We start from the raw sequence: 25,880 nt of genomic DNA, 5'->3' as shown, positions 1-25,880 counted from the left end.
TACAATAATTCTATTATTATTGCATCTCCCTGATATCTGCCTACATATCTGTTCCTCCATCTCCTGATGACTGTTGAGTGGTCTGTGGTACACTCCCAGCAAAGTGGCAACACCCTTTTTGTTTCTAATCTCTACCCATAAAGCCTCGTTTGAGGAGCCTTCTAGATAACCTCCCTCAGTAATAGAATCTTTGAAGAACAGTGCAATATCTGCTCCCATTCTACTGACCCCCCCTCCCCCCACCTCCGCTGGCTGTCTCGCCTGAAAATTCTATACCCTGGGATATTGACAGCCAGTCCTGCACATCCTTCAACCAGGTCTCAGTGATGGCAACAACATTGTAGACTCCCATGTTAAAGCTTTGAGTTCATCTATTTTCCTTGTTATATTCCTCGCATTAAAATGGATGCAATTTAGGCTTTGAATTCCCTTGATGTGCACTTACTCACTTGTTCTACCCACCTGATGTTCTTCTCTCTTCAACCATCACCAACATGAATCTTAAAAACTCCCTTAAGCAGAATTACTGTATTCAGTGAAGAGATACAACTTCAATGGCATACAATGGTAACTGCTGACCTGAAAAATATCTACATTAAAACCATGATTCTTTGCAATGGAATTAATAGACTAGGATTTGAAAAGCATTTTTTTTTATCTTCATCAATCTTCTACCATGTTGTTTCCTCGCTAAAGAACAGGGTTGAAATTCAGTTTAAATATGTGAACTGTATTTGTACATCGCTGCCATAATTCATACTTGCTAAACCTGATCAGAAACTTATTTTATAGTTGGCATCACTAACTACAGTGCAACTATATACACAGTTACTGTAAACAAATATCAATCCAGGAAGGAAATATGTTTCTCATGACGTACATCCTGAAAAAAACAATATTTTCCATAAAGGGAAGGTTTAAACAATGGCTTAACTTGTTCTATTATTAATGCCAAATATCAGAAAGCCTATTCATGCTTTCAGAAATACTGCTTGCATATTACTGGATCATGGCTTAAAAAGTCATTCATATCAGGAAGATGTTTTTAAGTGTTGCAATGCATAGTCCCTTGGTAGTTTTATGGGTCCTCCAAATCCTACTGCACAGGAGGTCTAATGCATCACCTACAATAGAAAAACCTTTATTCAAGTGAACTCATTCTTGATTCATCCACAAGCTTCAATGTGCAGCTGACAAAAGTCAGATGCATTGCAGGTAATGGGTTTGAGACACACACACAAAATCTGTGACGGGTGGGGGAAGGATGGAAGAATCCAGGTGATGGGGGTAGGAAAGATTGGAGAATTAGCGCAGTCAGAGGCACCAGGGTGATGAAATGACATCAGAAAATAGGGCACATGCATCAGGGGTTCAGGCATGCCATCATATAATAGTGGGGAATCAGAAATGCAGTCCCTTTGAAGCCTGAGGGGGATAAAAGGTTATGGTCAGTTATGGGACTGGAGTGTGGCGTGTCTAATTGCACGGAGCAGGTTGGTGGCTGGGGAAGGGACAGGAACAAAACAGGGAAAGAGAAGTAACAAGAAGGAACTAACTGGAATATGATGGACACTTCGGTCCCCTCGGCTGGGTGTCAGGTAAAGTTGGTCTCCTTAACACAAGCTGAAACATGCCTCAATTCTCCAGATAAGGTGCGTTACACTTGCTGTAATAATCAATATTAGCACGGTGTACACTGCCTTTGAAATTCATCCATTGAAGACAATAGTGTCAATTGCTGAGGCGGAACACAGTGTGCTAAAGTAAATATTGCTGAATTTATCGGTAAAAGATTTAGCCAAGTGACACCAAGATGTCCATTTCATTCAGATGTCACTACACACACATGGAAGACTCCATGTACATGCTGGGGCCTCTTGTTTGTAATGTATATAAATGATTTGGATGAAAATGTAAATGGTGGGTTAGTAAGTTTGCAGATTATACAAAGATTGGTAGACGGCTACAGTGTAGAGGACTGTCAAAGGATACAGCAAATATACAGTATATCAGTTGCAGATATGGGCAGAGAAATGATGTTTAACTCAAGCAAGGGTGAGGTGCTGCTCTTTGGGAGGTACAAGTATACAGTTAATGCAGGACCCGTCCCAGCATTGATGTACAGAGGGATCTTGGGGTCCAATCCATAGCTCACTGAAAGTGGCCATGTGATTAGATAGGGTGGTAAAGAAGGCATATTGCATGCTTGCCTTCATTGGTCTTCATTGAGCACAAGTATCAGGAAGTCACATTGCAGCTATACAAAACTTTGGTTAGACTGCACTTGGAGTATTGTGTGCCATTCTGGCTGCCCCATTACAAGGAGGATGTGGAGTCTTTGGAAAGGGTACAGAAGAGGTTTTCCAGGACGTTGCCTGGATTAGAGGGTATGAGCTATAAGGAGAGGTTAGACAAACTTGGGTCGTTTTCTCTGCAGTGGTAGAGGCTGAGGGGAGACATGAGAGAAGTTTGCAAAATTATGGGAGGCTATAGATAGGGTGGACAGCCAGAATCTTTTTCCCAGGATAGAAATGTCAAGTACTAGAGGACATGCATTTGAAGGTAAGAGGGAGAAAGTTTAAAGGAGATTTGCAGGGCAAGTTCCCACCCCCCCCAAACCACAAAGACAGTGGTAGGTGTCTGGAACTGGCTGCCAGGGGTAGTGGTGGAAACAGATACAATAGTTGGGGGTGGGGGGGGGGGGCGGTGGTGGTGGTGGCTGTGAGATAGGCACATGAACATGCAGGGAATGGATGGATATGGATCAGGTACAGGCAGAAGAGATTTAGTTTAATCTGGCATAGTGTTCAGTGCAGATACTATGGGGTGAAGGGCCTGTTCCTGTGCTAGACTATTCTGTGTTCTACATCATATTCAGGAAGAACTTGAATTTAGTTTACAGTTGTATAAGGAAGAAAGCTCACCAGCACCTCTGCTTCCTCAGGAGGCTAAAGAAATTTGGAATATCCCTGTCGACCCTTACCAATTTTAATCGATGCACCATGGAAAGCATCCTATCCAGTTGTATCACGGATTAGTATGGCAACTGCTCTGCCTGTGAGTGCAAGGAATTGCAGAGAGTTGTGAACGCAGCTCCGCATATCACAGAAACCAGCCTCCCCTGCATGGACTCTATCTACACTTCTCGCTGCCCCGGTAAAGCAGCCAGCATAATCAAAGACCCCACCCACCCTAGACATTCTCTCTTCTTCCTTCTTCCATAGGGCTAAAGATACAAAAGCCTGAAAGCATGTACCACCAGGCTCAAGGACAGTTTCTATCCCAATGTTATAAGACTATTGAACAGTTCCCTAGTACAATAAGATGGACTCTTGACCTCACAATCTACCTCACTGTGACCTTGCACCTTATTGTCTACCTGCACTGCACTTTCTCTGAAGCTGTTACACTTTATTCTACATTCTGTTATTGTTTTACCCTGTACTCTCTCAATGCATTGTGTAATGAATTGATCTGTATGAACAGTACGCAAGACAAGTTTTTCACTGTACCTCGGTACAAGTGACAATAATAAACCAATTCCAATATAACGTGTACAAGTGACCTAATATGACAATGTCAGCTAAAATTCTGTTACACATTGCAGAGAAATGTTTTTGCCTTGTGGAAGAATTTCTAGCTTCCTGGAGTTTTAATAAACTGCCCCTTATTCACATATATGAACGTTTTCCCTTTTTTTAAAAAAAAGCTGATTTACTTCCTTCCTCCTCTCTTCTCCAAAACACTGACAACTTCGTGAAATGCGGCTGTATGGTCGTAGATCACTGTGTGGTATCTTACACAACTGGCCATTATTCAAGCACAGATGTTGATAGTAGGCATCAACAGCCTATTCAACTATCAGGATCATCAGAGCAGAGATCTTAAATGTCCCTTCGTTATTACAGGTGCTCCAGGACCAGCTGCAGCACTTGTGTTTTTGTCCTGAATTAGTTTAGCTGAGTCAAAGGCTTAGTTAGCATCATGGATTTTCATTACACCAGTACATATGACCTCTTTAAAAGACTGAATTCTTCCTTTAACATGATCTATTTTCCCTGTGAATTTTTCTGAAGATTTGCACTTCTCTCATTATCAACTAACCTGCATTGCTCAGGTTATTATGCTCGCAATCATCATGTTTGCAGTTATTTCCATGCATTTGGGTGTTATAACATTCCTTGTAAATGAAACAAAATTGAATTTAAATATATAATTATTCTATGAATAATATAATTTGGAGATTAAATATCATTGGGTTCAAAATATGCAGTTTAATTAAAAGTTACCAATAAAAACATTCACACTAAACAAATAGGTGTGCAAAGATTTACGTAGTTTTCTTTAAGAATGCATGCACCTATGCAGAATGTGCACATTTACTTGATTTCAATGTTGAGGTGCTTCAGAATACACCATATTTCTCTCTTTTGAATATGGAGTAGAAGTACAAAGATTATTTTTATCACCAACTCTGGAGCAACTGACATAAAGCTGACCATGGAAAAAGCACTGAGCTTCAAGATTAAGTCCAACAAATTTCGGTGATTGTCCTTGTGCCTAGTTAGTGTTCACAGCAAAACTAAGTTGAACAGGGAACTGAAGTCACTTAAATTAAAAACGTAGATCAGATGGGATAATTGGTATCCAAGGAATGAAGACATTTTCCCCAACAGTAGTCATTTAGTAGCCTCAATTGTATGTGATTTTGAACTGATAATCTTGTGGTGTTGCATAGTTCCTGTATAGCATGATTGGAGTTCCCCCTTTTAGTTCAAGATTATGTGATGGCACACCAGGTGGTGACATTCAACAGGAAAATGCACAGCTGCATCAACATCTGTCACATAGTCAATAGATTTATATTGCACAAGTTGCCTGGGAAGCTTTGAAAGCTCTTTATTCATAGCCTGCACTGTGTCATTTTTTCGTACTGAAGTTGCTCTTTCATGCAACTATTGGTAATTCAAATAACGTTGAGTGACATTTGGAAAAACAGCTTGCATCAAGTCACAAAGTGATGTTAACAGTTCAGCCCAAGTTTTTCATCGAAATCGTTCCTGTTGAGTTCTTCAGTTTAATATCCCCATTTCCAAATTTGAGTAAATTCAAAGTAAACTCTCACAGATGGTTTTCAAGCATAATCATTTAATATTTTCTCAAATGTATGATGCTACAATAGAAGCTTTCAATTCATCTGCTTTAGTACTTCATGGAATTACTGGTCACATTTGACAAAGATCTCCAGCTAGCACTAAAAACACCTCCCTCTAATTTATTATTGTGTCATCCAAGATCTTGCAATGTTCGATCTAATGCTTCAATGGCTGCCTTGTGAGCTATTATACATTCATTCCAGATGAAGAGTTTTAGAATTTTTATTTTCCTTGCAAGTTGCCGACCAATGTTAGATATTGGTGACTCCACATTTGTCAAATTTAAAGAGAGTTTAAAAGCCAAATATGCCATTTCCCCCCTGTCTGAAGTATTCAAGCAATCCCTGATGATGCTGTGGCCAGGGCAATCATGTTTTGTCTTCAAACTTTAGCCAAAAGTAATTTAATAAAGTAAGTTTTTCCTGTTCCACCAAAGTAGAAATTCCTTGGCCATTGTAAACAGCCTCTGTAATAGTATCCTAGGCATTTCCTTGGTATCTCATTAAACTTGGATCTTTCTCTCGCATGTATTCATCTAACTGCTTTATATTGTAGCAGGGCTACTGTAGAAACTTGGTGCTCAAATTTTCAATTTCTCTTTGTGGTTCAGGTAGACCAAAAATACTTATGTCAGGTCCACCCAAATATTTACAACCTCAAAAATAGATCTGAAAAAAATCTCAATTTTCAGTCAGGAAAATGAAAATTAGGCTCCCTTTAAGCTTTGGAGGGTTTCCTGTTAGGGGTTTGAGAAAAACTAAGCACAGTGCACATCCTTATGCTAAACCTAACTTGTATACAAAATTCAAACCTTTAGGTTGTTTCATTACCGAGCTGTGTGTGGAACACACAGACATTCTACTTTATAATGCATCTTAACATCAGAATCTCCCCACCATGCTACCTCCATTTCTGCTTGTGCTTCTGTCCCAAATTTGGACACAAATCATTCATTCTCTCCAACTTCCATTCATTTTTCTTTCTCACTTTCCTGCATTTCAATTTCCTTTCCATCAATTTGAACTATATACCAAATATAGACAGATAAAGAGATGCTGGAAAGGCACAATTACCGTGTGAAAAACTTTTCACCAACTGATGATACAAAGAGAAATTATTCCATGAAACCTCGTGCTTTTCTCATTTTATGATATTCTGTTTGGTAACATGGAAAATTTCAAATTGCTTCACTGAACCTAATATTTAATAGCACTTTATTTTTCTCAGTAACTTATATTCATTGTGCTCAAAATGTACATCACAACATTAAAGCAGTATCTAGACAAGCACTTGAATAATAACCCTGGGAAATAATTTTTTTATTTAAAACTAGTTTTAAAATTAATACAAGGCAAGCGCTAATGATACTTGTATCGTACAGATGATACTTGATGGTCAGCATAGATATGGTATACCAAGAGCTTATTTCTGAGCTATACAACTACGTATTAATACCTCTTGTGCACTGTCCTCCACACGTTTCACATTTGTATGTTCTGGAGGAGCTGATGGTGGGGGCGGTGCTCTCCGTTTCTTTACATCCATTGTTTGACACATTCTTGAAACATCGCTAGCAGATAGTGATGGGTTCAAAGTAGCTGATCGCGTATTAACATTTGGTGTGGGTGGAGCAGTTGAATAACCCTGCCATTAGAATGGAAAGATAAATGACTTACAAAAATAATGTATATTCATTTCATTATTTCAGAAATTATTTAACTTTTGCTGGAAATCTGAAATAAAAACAGAAAATGCTGGAAGTACCCAGCAAGTCAAGTAGTATCTCCAGTTAGAGAAAATTGAGTCAATACAACATGTGTAAGTAGTAGTTGAATAATACATTCATTCATCTCCCACAATTTACATATCCACTAGATGGATCATCTGCAGTTAACAGGCCTTCAGTACCCTCTCTCAGCTGGGACCACTGTCATTGGTTTCAGTCTTGATGCCCATCCCTTCCCAGATTTATTCTTTCCACCTTCCCCCTTTATCACAAAGTAAGATCCCTAGGTCCAGATAGCATAATAAACAAGAAATAGGAGCACGAGTAGGCCATCTAGCTTTTTGAGTCTACTTTTCCATTCACCAAGATCATGGCTGGTCTTTAACGTCAATGCCATTTTCCTGCACTGTCCTCGCATCCCTTCATTCCTCCAGAATATTCAAAAATTTAAGGAAGACCTAAGAGACAACAAAGAGTTGACAACATGCTTAATTTGTTAGAAAATGGTACAGGGTCAGAAGACTGGCAAATAATAAAATTAGACCAATGTTTAAGAAGAGGGTTAGGACATGTCCAGGGAATTATGGACCAGTTAGAACAATGATGGTTGAAAAAGGGATCCCTTATAAAGGGAGAAGAACTTCAAGAAACAAAGTATAAAAATGAAAAGTCAGCATAGATTTCAAAAAGGAAAGCTCTTGCTTGGCCAACTTACAGAATTTTTTGGAGATAACAGAGAGCAGGCAATGCTAATGCTGCAGATGTAATTTATCCAGATTTTCCAAATGCTTTTCATAAGGTATCCCATAACTGACTGACGGAAAAGGTCAGGGAATGCAAAATAAGCGGACAAGTAGAAGAACAGATCGCCAGCTGGCTTTAGGACAGAAAGCACCGAGTGGGAATAAGGTGGAGGAGTAAGGTGGAGGAGTAAGGTGGGTAACAACATTCTACAGAGTTTATTGCTGGGATCACTGGTGTTCACAATTTTATTATGATTTAGAATCCAGAAATAAAACTATAACTTCAAAATTTCCAGATGTTGCCAAATAAAGGGATTGGACAATATTCAGGATAACTGGAATAAATTACAGAACTTCCATAATCTTGCAGAATGGGAAAATTGGCAAATGAAATTCAACACAAATTCAAGAATGGCATATTTGTGGTTAGAATAGGTACGTCACTTATTCCTTGGATGGCATGACTTTAGGTGGTGTAGAGGAATAGAAGGATTTTGGAGTACAAATACACCACTCACCACAAGTTGCACCACATGTTAGCAGTGCCATTAAAAGTGCAAACCAGGTATTTGAGTTTAATTATTTAATTCCCAGCTGCCATGATGGAATTAAAACTCTGTTTTCTACCCCAGTAACCTAACCAGTGTGCCTGTGTGAGATTTTTAGGAACATGGTTAATCCCAACTTCAATCCTGCACATGGCTTTGTGCAGAAATGGGTGCCCATTTATCCAGCATAGAAGTGGCGGCCTGGTCTTTGTCAAGACTTTCATATCCTACAATGGTGCAGCATCTAATAGCAAAGGTCACAGTCTCAATGGTTGTACAAGCAGAAGCGAGTCAAGGTATGTGTGCTGTGGCTGAAGCTTTGGCTATTCCAATTTACCAGTTTGTCCTGGAAACCCAGATTATTGCCATCATAACTCAGGATTCCATTACTGGAAGGCATTTTGAAATTATCACAGCAGCCCAGCAATCTGTCCAGCAGATGGCGAGGGTTGCTGATGCCCTTCCTTTAGGGAGTGGCAGCTCTGAAGTTCAGATCTGTTGCTCTCCCTGAGTGGCAGCCTCTCTTCTCCCACCAGTGACAATCCAACAGCACTTTCGCTGTTGCCCATTCAGCCAATTAACCCAGCTGTTGCTGCTCAAGATGAGATAATGTAATCTGAAGACAGATCAGAGCTGCTCATGGTCACTGCAACCTTCTCCACTACATGCGAGAATAATTCACCATTCTATTTGCAGCCACTAGTGAATAATGTGCAAAAGTACTAAGCCAAGCAAAAGGTATGTGGATGACTGACTACGAAAATGTACAGGGGGTTGTTAATCAACAACTGTACAGTTTTAGTCTTGACTGGATGAATAAAAATAACGAGCATGATCTGCTTGGTTTAACATTTCAAATTTGCAAAGGAGTTAATAATCCTCTCGAAAATCTCATGCAGGAATTGTCCTGGCTGCTCTGACTTGATTTCTGTGCATGGCCCACAGCGTATATCAATTTTATGGAAGTGCCATTTTGCTAGTCCTCAACTCTCTGCTAATCTGTTATTCTCAATTTGCAAATCCTATTTCATGTACCAATTTCCCCCCCCCCCCACATAACCTTAAGTGCCCTTTGAAAATCAGGATAAATTACGTGCGTTGTTTCCCCTCATCTAATCAGCTCATCACATCCTCAAAGAAAAAGAGCTAATCCGAGAAGTCAAACAAAAATTATTCCCGTAAAACCCTGTTAACTTGATGTAAGAAGCAGTAGTAGACGATACAGCCCATTCAATAGGATTGAGTTTGATCTGATCTTGACTTCAACTCTTTCTGACCTGTTCCCCACAACCCTCATCTCACCTGCAGGTTAAAAATCAGTCTCTCTCAATCTTGAATATAATGAATGATTCAGCCTCCATAGCCCTCTGGGGTGGAAAATTCCAATAATTCAGAACCCTGGAGAAGGAATTCCTCCTCACCTTAAATAGATACAATCCCTTATATAGAATCTCGAATACACAACAGGAGAGCACAGGAATAGGCCCTTCCACCCATGATCACTGTGCTGAACATGATGTCATTTTAAACTAATCCCATCTACCAGCATATGGTCCATTACCCTTCATCTCCTGCATGTACATGTGCCTGTCTTAATGCCTCTTAAGTGTTGTGATCATATCTGCTTCCATCACCTCCTCTGGCAGTGCATTCTAGGTACCTACCACTCTCTGTGTAAAAAACATGCCAAGTAAATCTCCTGTAACCTTTTTCTCTCTTACCTTAAATCTATGCCCTATGGTATTTCATATTTCCACTCCAGGAAAAAGTCTCTATTTACCCTATGCTTCTCAACATTTTCTATGCTTTTATCTTTTTCCCCCTCGGCCTCTGACTCTCCAGAGAAAATTTCTCAATTTATATTCAACACCCCAACCAATGAAGGCATATATGCCACATGCCTTCTTGACCACCGTATCTACTTGTGTTGCCACTTTCAAGAAGCTATGGACTTGCACCCCCATATCCTTCTCTACATCATGCTTCTAAGGGTCCTGCCATTTATTTTACAACTTTCTCTTACAATTGACCTCCCAAACTGCAACACCTCACACTTGTCTGGACTAAGCTCATTTCTCTGTCCATATGTCCTATATCCTGCTGTTTCCTTTGTCAACCTTCCTGGCTATCCACAACTCTGCCAATTTTCGTGTTGTCTGCAAACTTACAAATCAGACCACCGACTTTTTTGTCCAAATTATTTATGTATATCACAATCAGAGGTCCTAGCACTGGTCACAAACCTCCAGTCAGAATAACACCCCTCCACCACTAACCTCCAACTTCTATGGAATCCAATCCATCAAATCACCATGGATCCCATGAGTCTTAGTCTTCTGGATCAAGGATCTTATCAAAAGCTTTATTAAAGCCCATGTATGCAATATCTACTGCCCTACCCTCAATCATCTTCATTAAATTTATTACATAACTGAAAGGTTTCATACTTAAATAAGCCTGACTTTAAAGAAAAACAGAAATTCTTGTGAAGAATTTTCTGCACACCACATTCATTTTGTGGCTCCTTATAATGATTTCAACATTGACCTGGCACTAACTCTCTGCTTGCCTTATGATATCATCAAAGACCATTTTCTCAAGTGATTGGTAACAGGTCAAGCTTACCTCAACTGCATGAACCCAGAATGAACTTCATAACAGTCCCCTAGTTCTAGTCTCACCTACTAGTGGAAGCAACTTTCCTGCCTCTAGCTTATCTATCCCTTCCACAATTTTATGTTTCCATAAGATCCCCTCTCATTCTTCTGAATTCCAGCGAGTATACTCCTAGGCAGCTCACTCTCTCCTCATAGATTAACCCCCTCATCTCCAGAATCAACCTGGTAAACCTCCTCTGCACTACCTCCAAAGCTAGTACATCTTTTCTCAAGGAGACCAGAACTGCGCACAGTACTCCAGGTATGGCCTCACCAGTACCCTGTACAGTTGCAGCATAACCTCCCTGCTCTTAAATTCAATGCCTCCAGCAATAAAGGGACCTCTTGATAGCCTGTTGAACCTGCAAACCAACCTTCTGCGATGCACAAGCACTCCCAAGTCCCTCTGCACAACAGCATGATGCAATCTTCCACCATTTAAATAATAATCTGATCTTCTTTTCCTTCCAAAGTGGATGACCTCGCATTTACCAACATTGTACTCCATCTGCCAGACGCTTGTCCACTCACTTAACTTATCTGTACCTCTCTGCAGACTCTCCATATCCTCTGCAAAATTTGCTTTTCCACTCAATTCAGTGTCATCAGCAAACATAGATATGCTACACTTGGTCTCCTCTTCCAAATCATTAAAGTATATCGTGAACAGTTGCGGGCCCAGCACCGACCCGAGGCACTCCGCTCACCGCTGATTGCCAAGCAGAGAAACACCCATTTACCCCAACTCTCTGCCTTCTATTGGTTAACCAATCCTCTATCCATGCTGATACGTTACCCCCAACTTCATTCATCCTTATCTTATGGATATGTCTTTTATGTGGTGCCTTATCGAATGCCTTCTGGAAATACAAGTATACAACACCTGTTCCCCTCTATCCACTGCACTCATTATATCCTCAAAGAACTCCAGTAAGTTTGTCAAACAGGACCTGCCCTTCCTGAATCCATGCTGTGTCTGCCCAATGGAACCACTTCTGTCCAGATGTCTCGCTATTTCTTCCTCAGTGATAGCTTCAAGCACTTTCCTGACTACAGATGTTAAGCTAACTGACCTATATTTACCCGATTTTTACCTACATCCCTTTTCAAACAGTGGCATGACATTCACTGTCTTCCAATCTGCCAAAACCTGACCAGAATCCAGAGAATTTTGGTAAATTATTATAAACGCTTCTACTATAACTTCCACCATTTCTTTCAGTAGCCTGGAAAGCATTCCATCAGGACCAGGGAACTTATTTACCTTTAGGCCCACTAATTTGCTCAGCACTACCTCTTTAGTGATAGTGATTGTAGCGAGGTCCTCACCCTCCACGGCTTCCATAACATCTCCCTTTGCCATGTTAGATGTGTTCCCCACCGTGAAGACTGACACAAAATAGCCATCCAAAGCCGCAATGATTTCCGCATAACCCAATATTAATTCCCCTTTCTTATCTTCCAAAGGGACCTACATTCACTTTAGCTACCCTTTTCTGCTTTATATAATTAAAAAAACTTTTACTATCTGTTTTTATATTTTGTGCTAGTTTACTTTCATAATCTATCTTCCCTTTCTTATTGCTTGCTTAGTGGTTCTTTGTTGCTTTTTAAAGTTTTCCCAATCTTCCAGTTTCCCACTACTCTTGGCGCCTTTGTATGCCTGATCTTTTAGTTTGATGCCTTCCTTTATTTCCTTAGTTATCCAAGGCTGGCTCTCCCCATCCTTACCAGCCTTGCTTTTAACTGTAGTATATTTTGTTGAGCTCTACGAAAAATCTCCTTGAAAGTCTTCTACTGTTCCTCAACTGTCCCATCGCGTAGCCTGTGTTCCCAGTCTATGCTAGCTAATCCTCATCCTGTTGTAGTCTCCCTTGTTTAGGCATAATACACTGGTTTTAGATCGAACTACTTCACCCTTCATTTGTATGATAAATTCAATCATACTGTGATCAGTCTTTCCAAGAGGAACCCTAATTACTAGATTGTTAATTTTACCTGTCTCATTGCACAGGACCAGATCTAAGATAGCACTTTTGCTTGTAGGTTCAGTAACATGCTGTTCAAGAAGGCTATCATGGATGCATTCTATGAAGTCCTCCTCAAGACTGCCTCAACCAACTTGATTGGCCCAATCAGAATCAGGTTTATTATCACTGACGTATGTTGTGAAATTCGTGGTTTTGCAGCAGCAGTACAGCGCAAGACATAAAAATTACTATAAGTTATAAAAACAAATAAATAGTGCAAAAGAGGGATATAACGAGGTAGTGTTCATCAGTTCAGGGACCATTCAGAAATCTGATGGCAGAGGGAAAGAAGCTGTTCCTAAATCGTTGAGTGTGGGTCTTCAGGCTCCTGTACCTCCTCCCCAATGGTGGTAATGTGAAGAGGGCATGTCCCGGATGGTGGGGGTCCTTAATGATGGATGCTGCCTTATTGAGCACCACCTCTTGAAGATGTCCTTGATGGTGGGGAGGGTTGTGCCAGTGATGGAGCTGGCTGAGTCTACAACCCTCTGCAGCCTCTTTCAATCCTGCACATTGGAGCTTCCATACCATGCGGCGATGCAACCAGTCAGAATGCTCTCCACCGTACATCTGTTGAAATTTGCAAGAGTCTTCGGTGACATACCAAATCTCCTCAAACTTTGAATGATGTGGAGTCACTGGCATGCCTTCTTTGTGACTGCATCAATGTGTTGGGCCCAAGATAGATGTTGACACCCAGGAACTTGAATCTGCTCACCCTTTCCACCACTGACCCCTCAAATGAGGACTGATGTGTCTTCTCCCGACTTCCCCTCTCTGAAGTCCATAATCAATTCTTTGGTCTTGCTGACACTGAGTGCGAAGCTGTTGTTGCGACACCACTCAACCCGCTGATCTATCCCACTCCTATCCGCCTCTTCGTCGCAATCTGAGTTTCTACCAACAGTGGTGTCGTCAGCGAACCCATAGATGGCATTTGAGCTATATCTTGCCACGGTCACGAGTGAAGAGAGTAGAGCAGTGAGCTAAGCACGCATCCTTGAGGAGCACCTGTGTTTATTGTCAGTGAGGAGCTGTTACTACCAATCCACAATGACACTCGATAAGCAAGTTGGGGATCCAGTTGCAGAGGCCCAGGTTTTGAAGCTTGTTGATTAGTACTGAGATGGTGTTGAACGCTGAGCTGTAATCCATAAACAGCAGCCTGATGTATGTTTTGCTGTTGTTTAGGTGTTCCAAAACCGAGTGCAAAGCCAGTGAGATTTTATCTGCTGTAGACCTGTTGTGGCGGTAGGCAAATTGCAGCGGATCCAGGTCCTCTCTCAGGCAGGAGTTAATTCGAGCCATAACCACTCTCTCAAAGCACTTCATCACAGTCGATGAGAGCACTACTGGGTGATGGTCATCGACGCAGCTCACCCTGCTCTTCTTGGGCACCGGTATGATTGATGCTCTTTTGAAGCAAGTGCGAACCTCCGACTGCAGCAGAGAGAGGTTGAAGATGTCCTTGAACACTCCAGCCAGTTGGTCAGCACAGGTTTTCAGTACCCTGCCAGGTACACTGTCGGGGCATGATGCCTTGCGGGGGTTCACCCTCTTGAAGGATGTTCTGATGTCAACCTCCAAGACGGAGGTCAATGGGTTGCCAGATGCTGTGGGGATTTGCACAGGTGTAGTGTTATTCTCTCTTTTAAAGCATGCATAAAATGGCATTGAGCTTTTGATCTATCTGCAGTCATCCATCTGTGACACCAGCTCAGCTTGATCTTCCTTTTAGTCTGATACTGACTAGCAGCAATTTGAGTGATTAAGAAAATTAAAAGAAGACTGCAAATGCCAGAAATCCAAGATAAAAACAGAAAATGCTGTAAACATTCAACAGGTCAGGCAACATCTGTGGCAAGAGAAAATTTCAAAGGCCTGAAATATCAACTATCCTTCCACAGATGCCACCTGATCTGCTAAGTGTTCCCAGAATTTTCAGTCCTGAGACTACATTAACTCGATTAGGATTTTCACCACATTGACAGTTGGTGGCACAAAGTAACATTTCAGATCCACCCATAGTGGAGTGTTTAAAAAATGAGAATTCAACATTTCTGCTTTTTCTGAAAAATATATTAATCTTGCACAGACTCGTTATATGTACAAATTTACCAAATGACTGATTAGTTATTGAGACAATGTTTCCTCTGGCTGGAGAGTCTAGAATTAGAGCCCTCAGTATCAGGATAAGGGATTGTTAATTTTGGACTGAAATGTTGAGATATTTCCTTACAGAGAGCTGTAAATCTTTGAAATCTACCTCAAGGGGCTGTCAAAGCAGAGCCATTGAAAATGTTCAGTGCTCAGTGCTGATAATTTTTGGACACCAAGACAAATGGGGGATAAGGGAATCGACCAGTCAAGCTGGTGTGGGACAGGATATGCCATCATCTTATCGAATAGCACAGCAGGCTCAAGGGGCCCAAAGAACTATCCTGTTTCAACTTGCATTATTAGGCTCTAATACATTTCCTTCATGCTGATGTGCAGATACCAAAAACTAGGCATTAGTGACTGGTTAAAAAAAAAGGATTTCATAATGAATACACCAAAATATTTAAATTGAGTCATGTGATTTAAGTACAATACAGAAATAAACCATTGTTAAGGGCTCCTTGTATTTGAAGATGTGACTTCTTCACTTTAAAACACAATATGTTGTGAATAAATATTAATCTGAATCAAATACCCAACCTTCAGAATTCAATGGATGTTAAGTTCACACTTCCAGGACCCTTGTGTAAATAAAGACCCTTGGATTACAACACGTTAGGAGACAGCTGGGACAGAATTAAAACTGCATCTGAGCAAAGATGTGCAAGGACCTAGGCACAGAAACAAACTTAAAACTTTATTTCTATACTGAAAATCTGTTTGAATAGAAAATTGATGCTGATCAAACCCAAGCAGCAGATAACAATGCATTACAATCTAATTCATGCATTGAAATCCCGCAAATCTTGAAATTTCAACTCAAAATTAAATTCTCCAAAGAAATTTGAGCGTCTGTTCCTTCAGCTATGCTTTCTCTGATTAAACAATATAGGAAGAAATTCTAACTGGAAGTTCAACTCATATACCATCAGTGCAAAACAGCAAGAGGTTACAGTACCTCTTGAAGCACTAGCCTTTGGAAAATAGAAAGGTAATAGATGTAATGTATCATCAAAATAAACCACAGGAAATATGCTTGGGCAAATACAGATTTCTGGAAACTATCAAAATAAACTACAGGAAATGTGCTTGGACAAATACAGATTTCTGGGAACTTATAAAATAAACCACAGGAAATATGCTTGGATAAATACAGATTTCTGGGAGTTTCCTTTGGAACAAAGCAATCAGGGCTTACAGGCTCCAGGTCCCAAAGATTTGCTTTATTTTCTTAATCTTTGGTTGAATGCAGATCCATTGAAAATGCTTTACTGGATGTATGCCATTTAAGAATAAACACAGGTTCATTCATCATTTTTGCATATCTAGTTTGGATTTGTCTATTTGGTGCAAAAGTGATATAACATCATATATACATGCTTAATGAGTTGACTAATAGTCGTATAAACATAAATGGAATGGATGAAAAAATGCAGAGGAAGGGCACTGCCTATTTTTAAGCACCTTAGGAGATCCCTATTGATCAATAAATATTTGGAAAGCAACTGAAACAAATAAACATTGGCTTAAATTATGGGATAAGAAAACTACGTTTAGTTCAGCCTTCCAAGGACCTTGTGCAATCCATAGAGGTACGCTCCACATAATTTATACCAACCTCAAGTGTCCACAATCTTTCTCCTTTTTATCCCCTCAAAGGCAATACATTCGAAACCAATTTTTTTTTTAATACTCAAGATTCCCAAAGTCTCAGTAATAGGACATAGAACGTAGAACTGTACAGCACAAGAGACCCTTCGGCCCACAAGGCTTGCACCAAACACGATGCTGAAATAAACTAATTCCTTTCTGCCTATACATGACCCATATTCCTCTATTCCCTGCATATTCAGGGACCTATCTAACAAGATCTTAAATGCCACTATCATATCCATTTCAATCACTCCCTCAGCAGCCCATTCAAGGCACCAACCAGTCTCTCAGTAGAGAAAAACAATTTGCCCACACATCTTGCTGGTGGGCTAAAAGGTGAGGACCAGGGGAACTCTAACCCTCACCTTTCACCCCACCAGCAAGATTACCCAAATTAAGTACTAGTGAGTAATTTTTTGGTGAATGCAAATTAATTAGCACTATCAATGATGTCATGCATCCCTTTATTGAAGTAGGTTAGACTCGTATTATACATACCCAAGCAAGTTCCATGGAGCCAATATCACAGTTAAATTGAGACAGTAATTCTGAGGAGCACCAATTCACCTTCACAAGGAAATTCAATTTGTAGAAGAGTAAAATATTCCAATAAGTTAAAATAGAGTAAGCCATAAAAAGCTGTCTATTCTATATGTGCATAAGCAATATAACACCAAAAACACCAGCTAATTGATACTTAGTGAACCTATGAGAGTAAACAGAGATCCAATTAATCATATGATTGCTTTCAAAGAGCTTAAAATTATTATCATTCAAGATTGCAACATAAATACATTTATTTTAATTTTAAATGAGCTTTGTTAGTAGGATTATTGACAATTGCTGATATGCACTCCACGGAAGCTTGTGTTAGTACTTACAATAGACTGGCATTCAGCTGGGGTTAAGCATTCACCACCACAATCAATATTCTCCAAAATCATCTGTTCACCTTTCTGAAACAGAAGTAAACATTGCCATTGCCAGATACAGAACATAAAACAATTAACAAAATCATCCCATGCTTGGCAGCTTGCTAGAAAATAGTATGTTCAGGTACAGTGGCCTCATTTAATTTGATGAAGAAGTCAATTTTTATTGAAGACAATAATAGCTTAATCTTCAAATTCCTTTTTGCCAATAGAGATACTTCCAGGTAGCATCTTTGGTCCAGTGAGGTATCTCCATGCTTCCAGATTGTCTCGAAATTGTACCCAATCTAATGCTATGTTTTTATAAAGTACTATCAGGAGATCATGGACTTCATCACTAGGATGCTTCAGCTATTTTTGCTGTTGTTCACTTCATCACCAAGCCCAGTTATCCACAGGGCTTCCATCTGTCACAGTCTTTATTCCGTATCTTCTTCTACTTAAATTTCCTTGTTCCCACAAGCCCTTTCCAAACTCATCTCAACCTGACCCAATTCCTGATTCCATATTCCCACCAAAATGCTACAATTTTTTTTATGGTCCCCACAGTTCCTGACATTGTAAATGGCTACTTTTTCTCAGGTTCTGTGCTCTTCGTTTTTCAAACTGCCATCATAAATCTCTGCTCAAGAAAACCAACTTCAAAATGCCTGGATCCTATTATATCATCACCTTATTTCTAATTTCCCCTTTTTAAAAATACCATCGAACATTTGTTAACACTCAAATTGATGCAGTTCTTTACTGTAATTCCATGTTTGAATCTCTCCAAACAAATGATGCCCAAAAGAAAAAAAATGGAATTCTTTGCAACTCTGATCAAAATCTATTCATGTCTTCCATATCTTATAACACTATCACATATCCTCCTTCAATACTTCCCAGCCATTGCCCATCTCAGTGCAACTATTCCCATGTTGTTCATCCATATCCATTTCCAACAATCACTTCTCATCCTACCCACGTTACTTCTGAAAATTATTGACAAGGATCTCTTCTTGGTGGTATCCAGATCTACCTCCCAACTCTTTCCCATTCTATCCTCTTAGTAGCTCAGTGTTCTGACTATACATCCAACATCCATTCTTGCATGTCACAATTCCCTCCAGTTAAACAAACGGAAGCCTTTGCTTCAAGTTATCTCTTTCTACATTTTCTATTCCTGTCTCACCTGGTCGGTTATCAAAACTTTCATATATACCTGGGTCATCTCCAGGTCTCAGCATTTCAATGGATTCTTTTGGCCAACTTCACACTTCAATATTCATAAATGTCACCACCTCTTGCCTTGCAGCACAAATTAACCTTTTCCTTTATATTAATTCAAAGGATGTGGGCTTCACAGGTGAGCCATCCTTGCCCATCCTTAATTGCCTTTGAGGTGGTGGTGATGAGCTGCCTTCTTGAACCGCTGCTGTCCTTGAGGTGTGGGTATACTTACAATGCTGTTAGGGAGAGAGTTCCAGGATTTTAACCCAACAACAGTGAAGGAACGGCAACATATTTCCATATTAGAATGGTGTATGGCTTCGAGGGTAACTTCCAGATGGAGTTCCCAAGCTTTTGAAGCCCTTATCGTCCTAGCTGGTAGAGGCCATGGGTTTGGAAGGTGCTTTCTAAGGAGTCTCGGTGAGTTGCTACAGTGCATCCTGTAGATGGTACACGTTGCTGCTTCTGTGCATTGGTGGTAGAGTGAGTGGATGGTTGTGGATCGGGTGCCTATCAAGCAGGCTGCTGTGTTTTGTATGATGTTGAGCTTCAGGCGTTGTTGAAGCTGCACTCATCAAGGCATCACACCTGACTTGAGCCTTCTAGATGGCAGACAGGCTTTGGGGAATTAAGAGGCGAGTTACTTGCCAAAGGATTCCTAGCCTCTGACCTGCTCTTGTAGCCATATTGTGAAAATAGCTACTCCAGTTCAGTTTCTGATCAATGGTAACCCCAGGAAATTGATGATGGGGGATTCAGTGATGGCAATGCTGAGGGGAGGTTAGCTGGATTCTCTCTTGTTGAATATTGTCATTGCCTAGCATTTGGTTTCCCAGTGCCTCAAATGTAAGATTGTCACTCTCAAATGCAAATCATTTCACGGCTCAGCTTCCATCCACCTTTATCTTCCTTTAACAATGCATTCGGCACCCTACCCTGACCCAAGAGATGTCCATTTCTCAAAATCTGCTCTTTTGTGCATACCTTTTGCTGTTCAACACAATTGACGCTTGTGCAATCAGCCATGCTGACTTTAAACTCTGACAATCCTTATGTAAATTGCATAGCTGTCTTCCCTTCTCTGTTAGAATTTCCCAAAAATGTCCTTTTGACCAAAGCATTGGTCATCGTTCCTATTATCTCATCCTTTAGTTTGTGCCCCTTCTTGGTTATATGTATGCAAAATGGTTTGGGGAAATTTTCCAAGTTGAAGGACCAAGAAATTAAGTGGTTGTGCTGATAGATTAAGTAACAAGGTGGAAGAGTAGTGGTGCAGGTGGTGGTAGTAAGTTTGTTCATTTCAAGATTTAAGACAGTTGGTTCAGTTTGAGACAGGAACATCTCTGAAATTAGTAACTATAGTCATACAAGGAGACAAATGGGATAATTTCTCTAAACAAAGGAGGATATTTAGAAAATATTTAGAAGTCAGGGATATTTAGAAAATCAAAAAGCTATAGAAGTTAGAAACTTGAAATAAAAATAAAATGCTGGAAGAATCCAGCAGGCTCATTACCTGAGGCATTAACTACGTTTTGCACTCCACACAATGCTGTCTAAGTTGCTCAGTACTTCCAGCATTTTCAGCTTTTACTCCAGATAGAGTGAAACATAGTGACATAGAGGGAAAACTGGTTATCATTGACATTGACCCTAGGTTTCCAGATGACTTAGAGTCAAAGAGTAATACAGCATGGAAACAGGCCCTTCGGCCCAACTTGTCTATTTCTCCTAAATGAATACAGATGAGAGGTAGGAGTTGCCCAAATTTGGAGCCCAGATGCTGTATTATTATTTAGGAAAGGGAGAAAAGCTGAAGTATAGCTCTAAATAGATATCTGGTGGAAGGAACAGAATCTTTTAAAATATATTATGGAGGAGAACATTGAATAAAGCAAATCTAATATGTCAGAAGTTACAAAAAACTTATTTAGGTTAAGAGCAGATATTGTGACAGAAATGCAGTTACACAGACTGTGCTGATGAATTTTATTGAGGCAGCCTTGATGGAGCAGGAAGGGATGCAAACAGAGTGTGGCAGGCATGAAATTGGATTGAAGTGGTGCATTCAAAGACATTAAAGATAAAGGGGAGAACAGAGATGCAGCAAAAGCTTGAAGTGAGAGTGGGATTTTAACGGAGAGAGCAAATGGCAGCAGATTTGAAGGAAAGAGAATTAATGACTAAACAACCCCAGAAAGGATGACAAGCATTATCCAAAGAAATAATTGATTGGTCAAATGCAGAAAAGGAAGGCAATCAAGGAAACTGAAGATGAGGCTAGAAATACAGCTGTTGTGATGTGGATCAGAGAGAGAAGGGCTTTAGAGAAGCAATCTGCAAGTTCCTCAGATCTCCTGTCACAGATGAGGTTAGTTAAATAAGAGCGATGCTTCATTTCTCCTTCAATTTGTTAAGTCAGTCAGTCTCAGGTTACCTCGTGTTAATGGATCTAGAATACCAAAGCCACACAGAGTTCATCCATTTAAATAAACAAGTTACTAAACCACCATAACCGCCACTGTGACTTTGATTAACTTATCATTGTCTGTACTGATATCGGTCATCTTGAATGAGTCTTGGCTGGAATCATTGTCATGTTATGATTATCTTATGCTTACCAGTGTCATTTGTCTAAAAGTTTAAAAAAGTAAAATTCAAAAGAAGTCCTTGTAAAACAAAATCAACTATGTATTACATATTGTATAAGTTCAGGGTATAACATATTGTACGATGGTGTCTTGTACAATAAGATGGACTCTTGACCTCACAATCGACCTCTTCATGGCCTTACACCTTATTGCCTGCCTGCACTGCACTGCACTTTCTCTGTAACTAACACTATATTCTGCATTCTGTTATTGTTTTTCTTGTATAACCTTGATGTACTAATGTGATGAAATGATCTGTATGGATGGCATGCAAATCAAAGTTTCTCACTGTACCTCGGTACTTATGATAATTATAAGTCAATTTACCAATATCAGCTGCAGAATATTTGACTTACAGAATAACAGATTTCAAAAATATTGTGCTTACCTTTGTTTTCTTTTTGCCAATTTTCAAAAAGCCCAATAACCCCTTGTCTTCCTTCTCATTCACGCCAGTGATAGCTAAAGCACTTTGACTCAAGTCTAAAAAAACAAACCTCAATTAAATTTTGAGTTCAGCAATTCATCATATGCTCAAGTTAATATGCACACATCCATGGAGAAACAACCCAACTGTTCAAAGGTTTATCATAATATTGGGGAAATATACATGTTATCCAGCACTTTACGAACTGGCATGCTCCAGTAAGCAGCATTTCAGAAGTTGTGACCAGACTAATGGTGAGCTTATTTGAGTAATCAGCATCTGTCAAATCCAGCTAGTGCAAGGTTGCAGAGCTTCTATTCATATAGACATTAATACTATTTAGCATTTAATAACTACACAATGGACACAAGCTTCTGGATACGCACACACGACCTTTTTCAAAAAGTTGAAGAGACCTTTAATATGAACTGCTATACTCATGAATACAAACTTTCATTTTTTGACCCCCATTTATTTTAACATTTTCTTTTGGTTAAGCATTGTATGTCATTTCACTGAAAAAGAAACTCAAACATTTGTTTGTGTCACTATTACATTGATAAGAAGGCCGAATTTCAAACAGAAAAATAATAATTGAAGAGGCTGGAAACATTCAACAGGTTAGGTAGCATTTATCATGGAAGAAAAAAAGCTGAAGTTTCGCTTTATTGGCCTTCCAGTTTTGGATCCACATTTCACAACCAAGAGAAAAGAAAAGCTTACAAAAGGTTCAGAGAGCTAGGTAATGTTAGAGATCTGGAAGATTATAAGGCTAACAGGAAGGAAGGAAATTTGGAGAGCCAGAAGGGGCCACAAGAAGGCCTTGGCAGGCAGGATTAAGGAAAACCCCAAGGCATTCTACAAGTATGTGAAGAGCAAGAGGATAAGACGTGAAAGAATAGGACCCATCAAGTGCAACAGTGGGAAAGTGTGTATGGATCTGGAAGAAATAGCAGAGGTACTTAATGAATACTTTACTTCAGTATTCACTATGGAAAAGGATCTTGGTGATTGTAGTGATGGCTTGCAGCAGACTGAAAAGCTTGAGCAGGTAGATATTAAGAAAGAGGATGTGCTGGAGCTTTTGGGAAACATCAAGTTGGATAAGTCGCCGGGACCGGATTAGATGTACCCCAGGCTACCGTGGAAGGCGAGGGAGGAGATTGCTGAGCCTCTGGCGATGATCTTTGCATCATCAATGGGGATGGGAGAGATTATGGAGGATCGGAGGGTTGCAGATGTTGTTCCTTTATTCAAGAAAGGCAGTAGAGATAGCCCAGGGAATTATAGACCAGTGAGTCTTGTGTCAGTGGTTGATAAGTTGATGGAGAAGGTCCTGATAGGCAGGATTTATGAACATTTGGAGAGGTATAATATGATTAGGAATAGTCAGCATGGCTTTGTCAAGGGCAGATCCTGCCTTATGAGCCTAATTGAATTTTTTTTGAGGATGTGACTAAACACATCGATGAAGGGAGAGTAGTAGATGTAGTGTATATGGATTTCAGCATGGCATTTGATAAGGTACCCCATGCAAGGCTTATAGAGAAAGTAAGGAGGCCTGGGATTCAAGGGGACATCGCAGAACGGGCTGGCCCACAGAAGGCAAAGAGTAGTTGTCGAAGGGTCATATTCTGCATGGAGGTCAGTGACCAGTGGTGTGCCTCAGGGATATGATCTGGAACCCTTACTCTTCGTAATTTTTATAAATGACCTGGATGAGGAAGTGGAGGGATGGGTTAGTAAGTTTGCTGATGACACAGAGGTCGGAGGTGTTGTGGATAGTGTGGAGGGCTGTCAGAGGTTACAGCGGGACAATAGGTAGGATGCAAAACTGGGCTTAGAAGTGGCAGATGGAGTGCAACTCAGGTAAGTGTGAAGTGGTTCATTTTGGTAGGTCAAATATGATGGCAGAATATAGTATTAATGGTCAGACTCTGCCTGATGGGAGGGAGAAGAGAGAACGTATGGGGTGGTTGGAGTCTTCGATTATATTGGCTGCTTTACTGAGGCAGCAAGAAGTGTAGATGGAGTCCATGGAGGGGATGCTGCTTTCTGTGATGTGCTGTGTCCACAACTCTGTAGTTTCTTGCGGTCACGGGCAGAGTGGATGCCATATCAAGCTGTGATGCATCTGGATATGATGCTTTCTATGGTGCGTCAATAAAAATTGGTGAGGGTCAAAGGCGACATGCCAAATTTCTTTAGCCTCCTGAGGAAGCGGAGGCACTGATGAGCTTTCTTGGCCATGGCATCTACATGGTTGGACCAGGACAGGCCATTGGTGATGTTCACTCTGAGGAACTTGAAGCTCTCAACACTCTCGACCTCAGCACTGTTGATGTATAGGGAGTAGAGGAGGGAGCTGAGGATGCAGCCTCATGGGGCACCAATGTTGAGGATAATCATGGTGAAGGTGTTGCTGCCTGTCCTTACTGATTGCGGTCTGTTAGTCTGGATCCAGTTGCAAAGGAAGGTGTTGAGACCCAGGACTAGGAGTTTGGAGATGAGTTTGCTTGGAATTACAGTATTGAAGGCAGATTCCAGGAATGTACCACTCTGTTTTCAAATCTCCTTGCAACTTTTAACTTTTCCTCTCTCACCTTAGGGCGATGCCCTCTAGGATCTAACATTTCCACCCTGGAAAAAAAGACACTGAATATCTACCCTTTTTCTCTGGAGCATCAGAGGCTGAGAAGCAACCTGACAGAAGTATATAAAATTTTGAGAGGCATAAATAGGGTAGATATTCAGTGTCTTTTTCCCAGGGTGGAATTGTCAAATATTAGAGGGGATAGCCTTAAGGTGAGGAGGGAAAGTTTAAAGGAGATTTGCAAGGCAAGTTTTTTTTGAAAACGGAGAGTGGAATACACCAGGCATGCTGGTAGAAGCAGATAGGATAGTAACAGTTAAGAGGTATTTAGACAGACACAGGAACTGGCAGAGATACGAGAGATATGGACCATGTGCAGGCAGATGGAATTTAGATTGGCATCATGGTTGGCACAGACACAATGGGCTGAAGGGCTTGTTTCCATACTGTATTCCTCTACTTTCTATGTTCCATAAAAGACTTGGCTTTCTTTTCTTTACAGTTCTTCCCTTTTGCCACTCTTCTCTGCATCTTAACATTTTTATCTCAGTTTTTCCAATTCCGATTAAGCATCAAGCACCTGGAGTGTTTCACTCTTCATAAAGGGCTGACAAAAGCTGGATTGCAGGTACAGCAAATAATTAGAAGAGCTAATAGAATGTCACGATTCATTGCTGGAGGGACTGAATGCAAAAGGAGGGAGGTTATGCCAAAGTTACACAGGGACTGGTGAGATTGACTATGAAATAGTATGTAGAATACTGGCCTGCTTCTTTAAATGTTTTTGATACATTAGAAACAATTTCTGGAATGGCTGATTCTCTCCTAAGGAAAAGTTGGATAGCCTAGGTTTGTGTGTGCTGGGGTTTAGAAGAGCAAGAGGAGATTTCTTTGAAACATCCAATATCTTGAGGGGTCTTCACAGAGTGGGTATGAAAAGGATGTTTCTTATGGGAGAATCTAGAACTATGGGTTACTGTTTTAAAAAAAAGGAGACACCCATTTAAGATAGGGGTGAATCAAGTATTATATTCAGACTTGAATGGCTTTGGAACTCTTCCTCAAGGAGCCTCATGGGATGTCATGTTACAGCTGTAAAAGACATCGGTGAGAAAGCACCTGGACTATTGTGTGCAGTTCTGGTCACCATACTACAGGAAGGATGTGATTAAGCTAGAGAGGGTGCTGAAAAGATTCACACAGATGTTGCCAGGACTAGAGGGCTCGAGTTGCAAGGAGAGACAGGATAGGCTGGGACTTTTCCCTGGAGTGAAAGAGGCCGAGGGCTGAACTCAGAGGTTTATAAAATCATGAGGGGCATGGACAAGGTGAATTGTCAGAGATTCCTTCCCTTTGAATACTTTTAAGGCAGAGGCAAGTAGATTCTTGACAAGA

General features: G+C 40.4%; 1 protein-coding gene across 3 annotated transcripts in view; it reads right to left on the bottom strand.

The window, feature by feature from the left end:
- The window catches only part of cobl (cordon-bleu WH2 repeat protein), a 223,868-nt gene that overhangs the window by 88,338 nt on the left and 109,650 nt on the right, over window positions 1–25,880 (bottom strand). For all 3 annotated transcript variants that reach the window (XM_052016260.1, XM_052016262.1, XM_052016261.1), the window contains 3 exons: window positions 21,854–21,948; window positions 17,555–17,629; window positions 6,612–6,800 (listed from right to left, as the gene is read on the bottom strand). In XM_052016260.1, coding sequence (XP_051872220.1) covers window positions 6,612–6,800; window positions 17,555–17,629; window positions 21,854–21,948 — 359 coding nt within the window. The remainder of the gene's footprint in view (window positions 1–6,611; window positions 6,801–17,554; window positions 17,630–21,853; window positions 21,949–25,880) is intronic.

Source organism: Pristis pectinata, chromosome 5 (assembly GCF_009764475.1).
Source record: "Pristis pectinata isolate sPriPec2 chromosome 5, sPriPec2.1.pri, whole genome shotgun sequence".
Lineage (NCBI taxonomy): Eukaryota > Metazoa > Chordata > Chondrichthyes > Rhinopristiformes > Pristidae > Pristis > Pristis pectinata.
The sequence above is the reverse complement of the archived record's forward strand: the minus strand, read 5'-3'. Positions and strand labels throughout refer to the sequence as shown.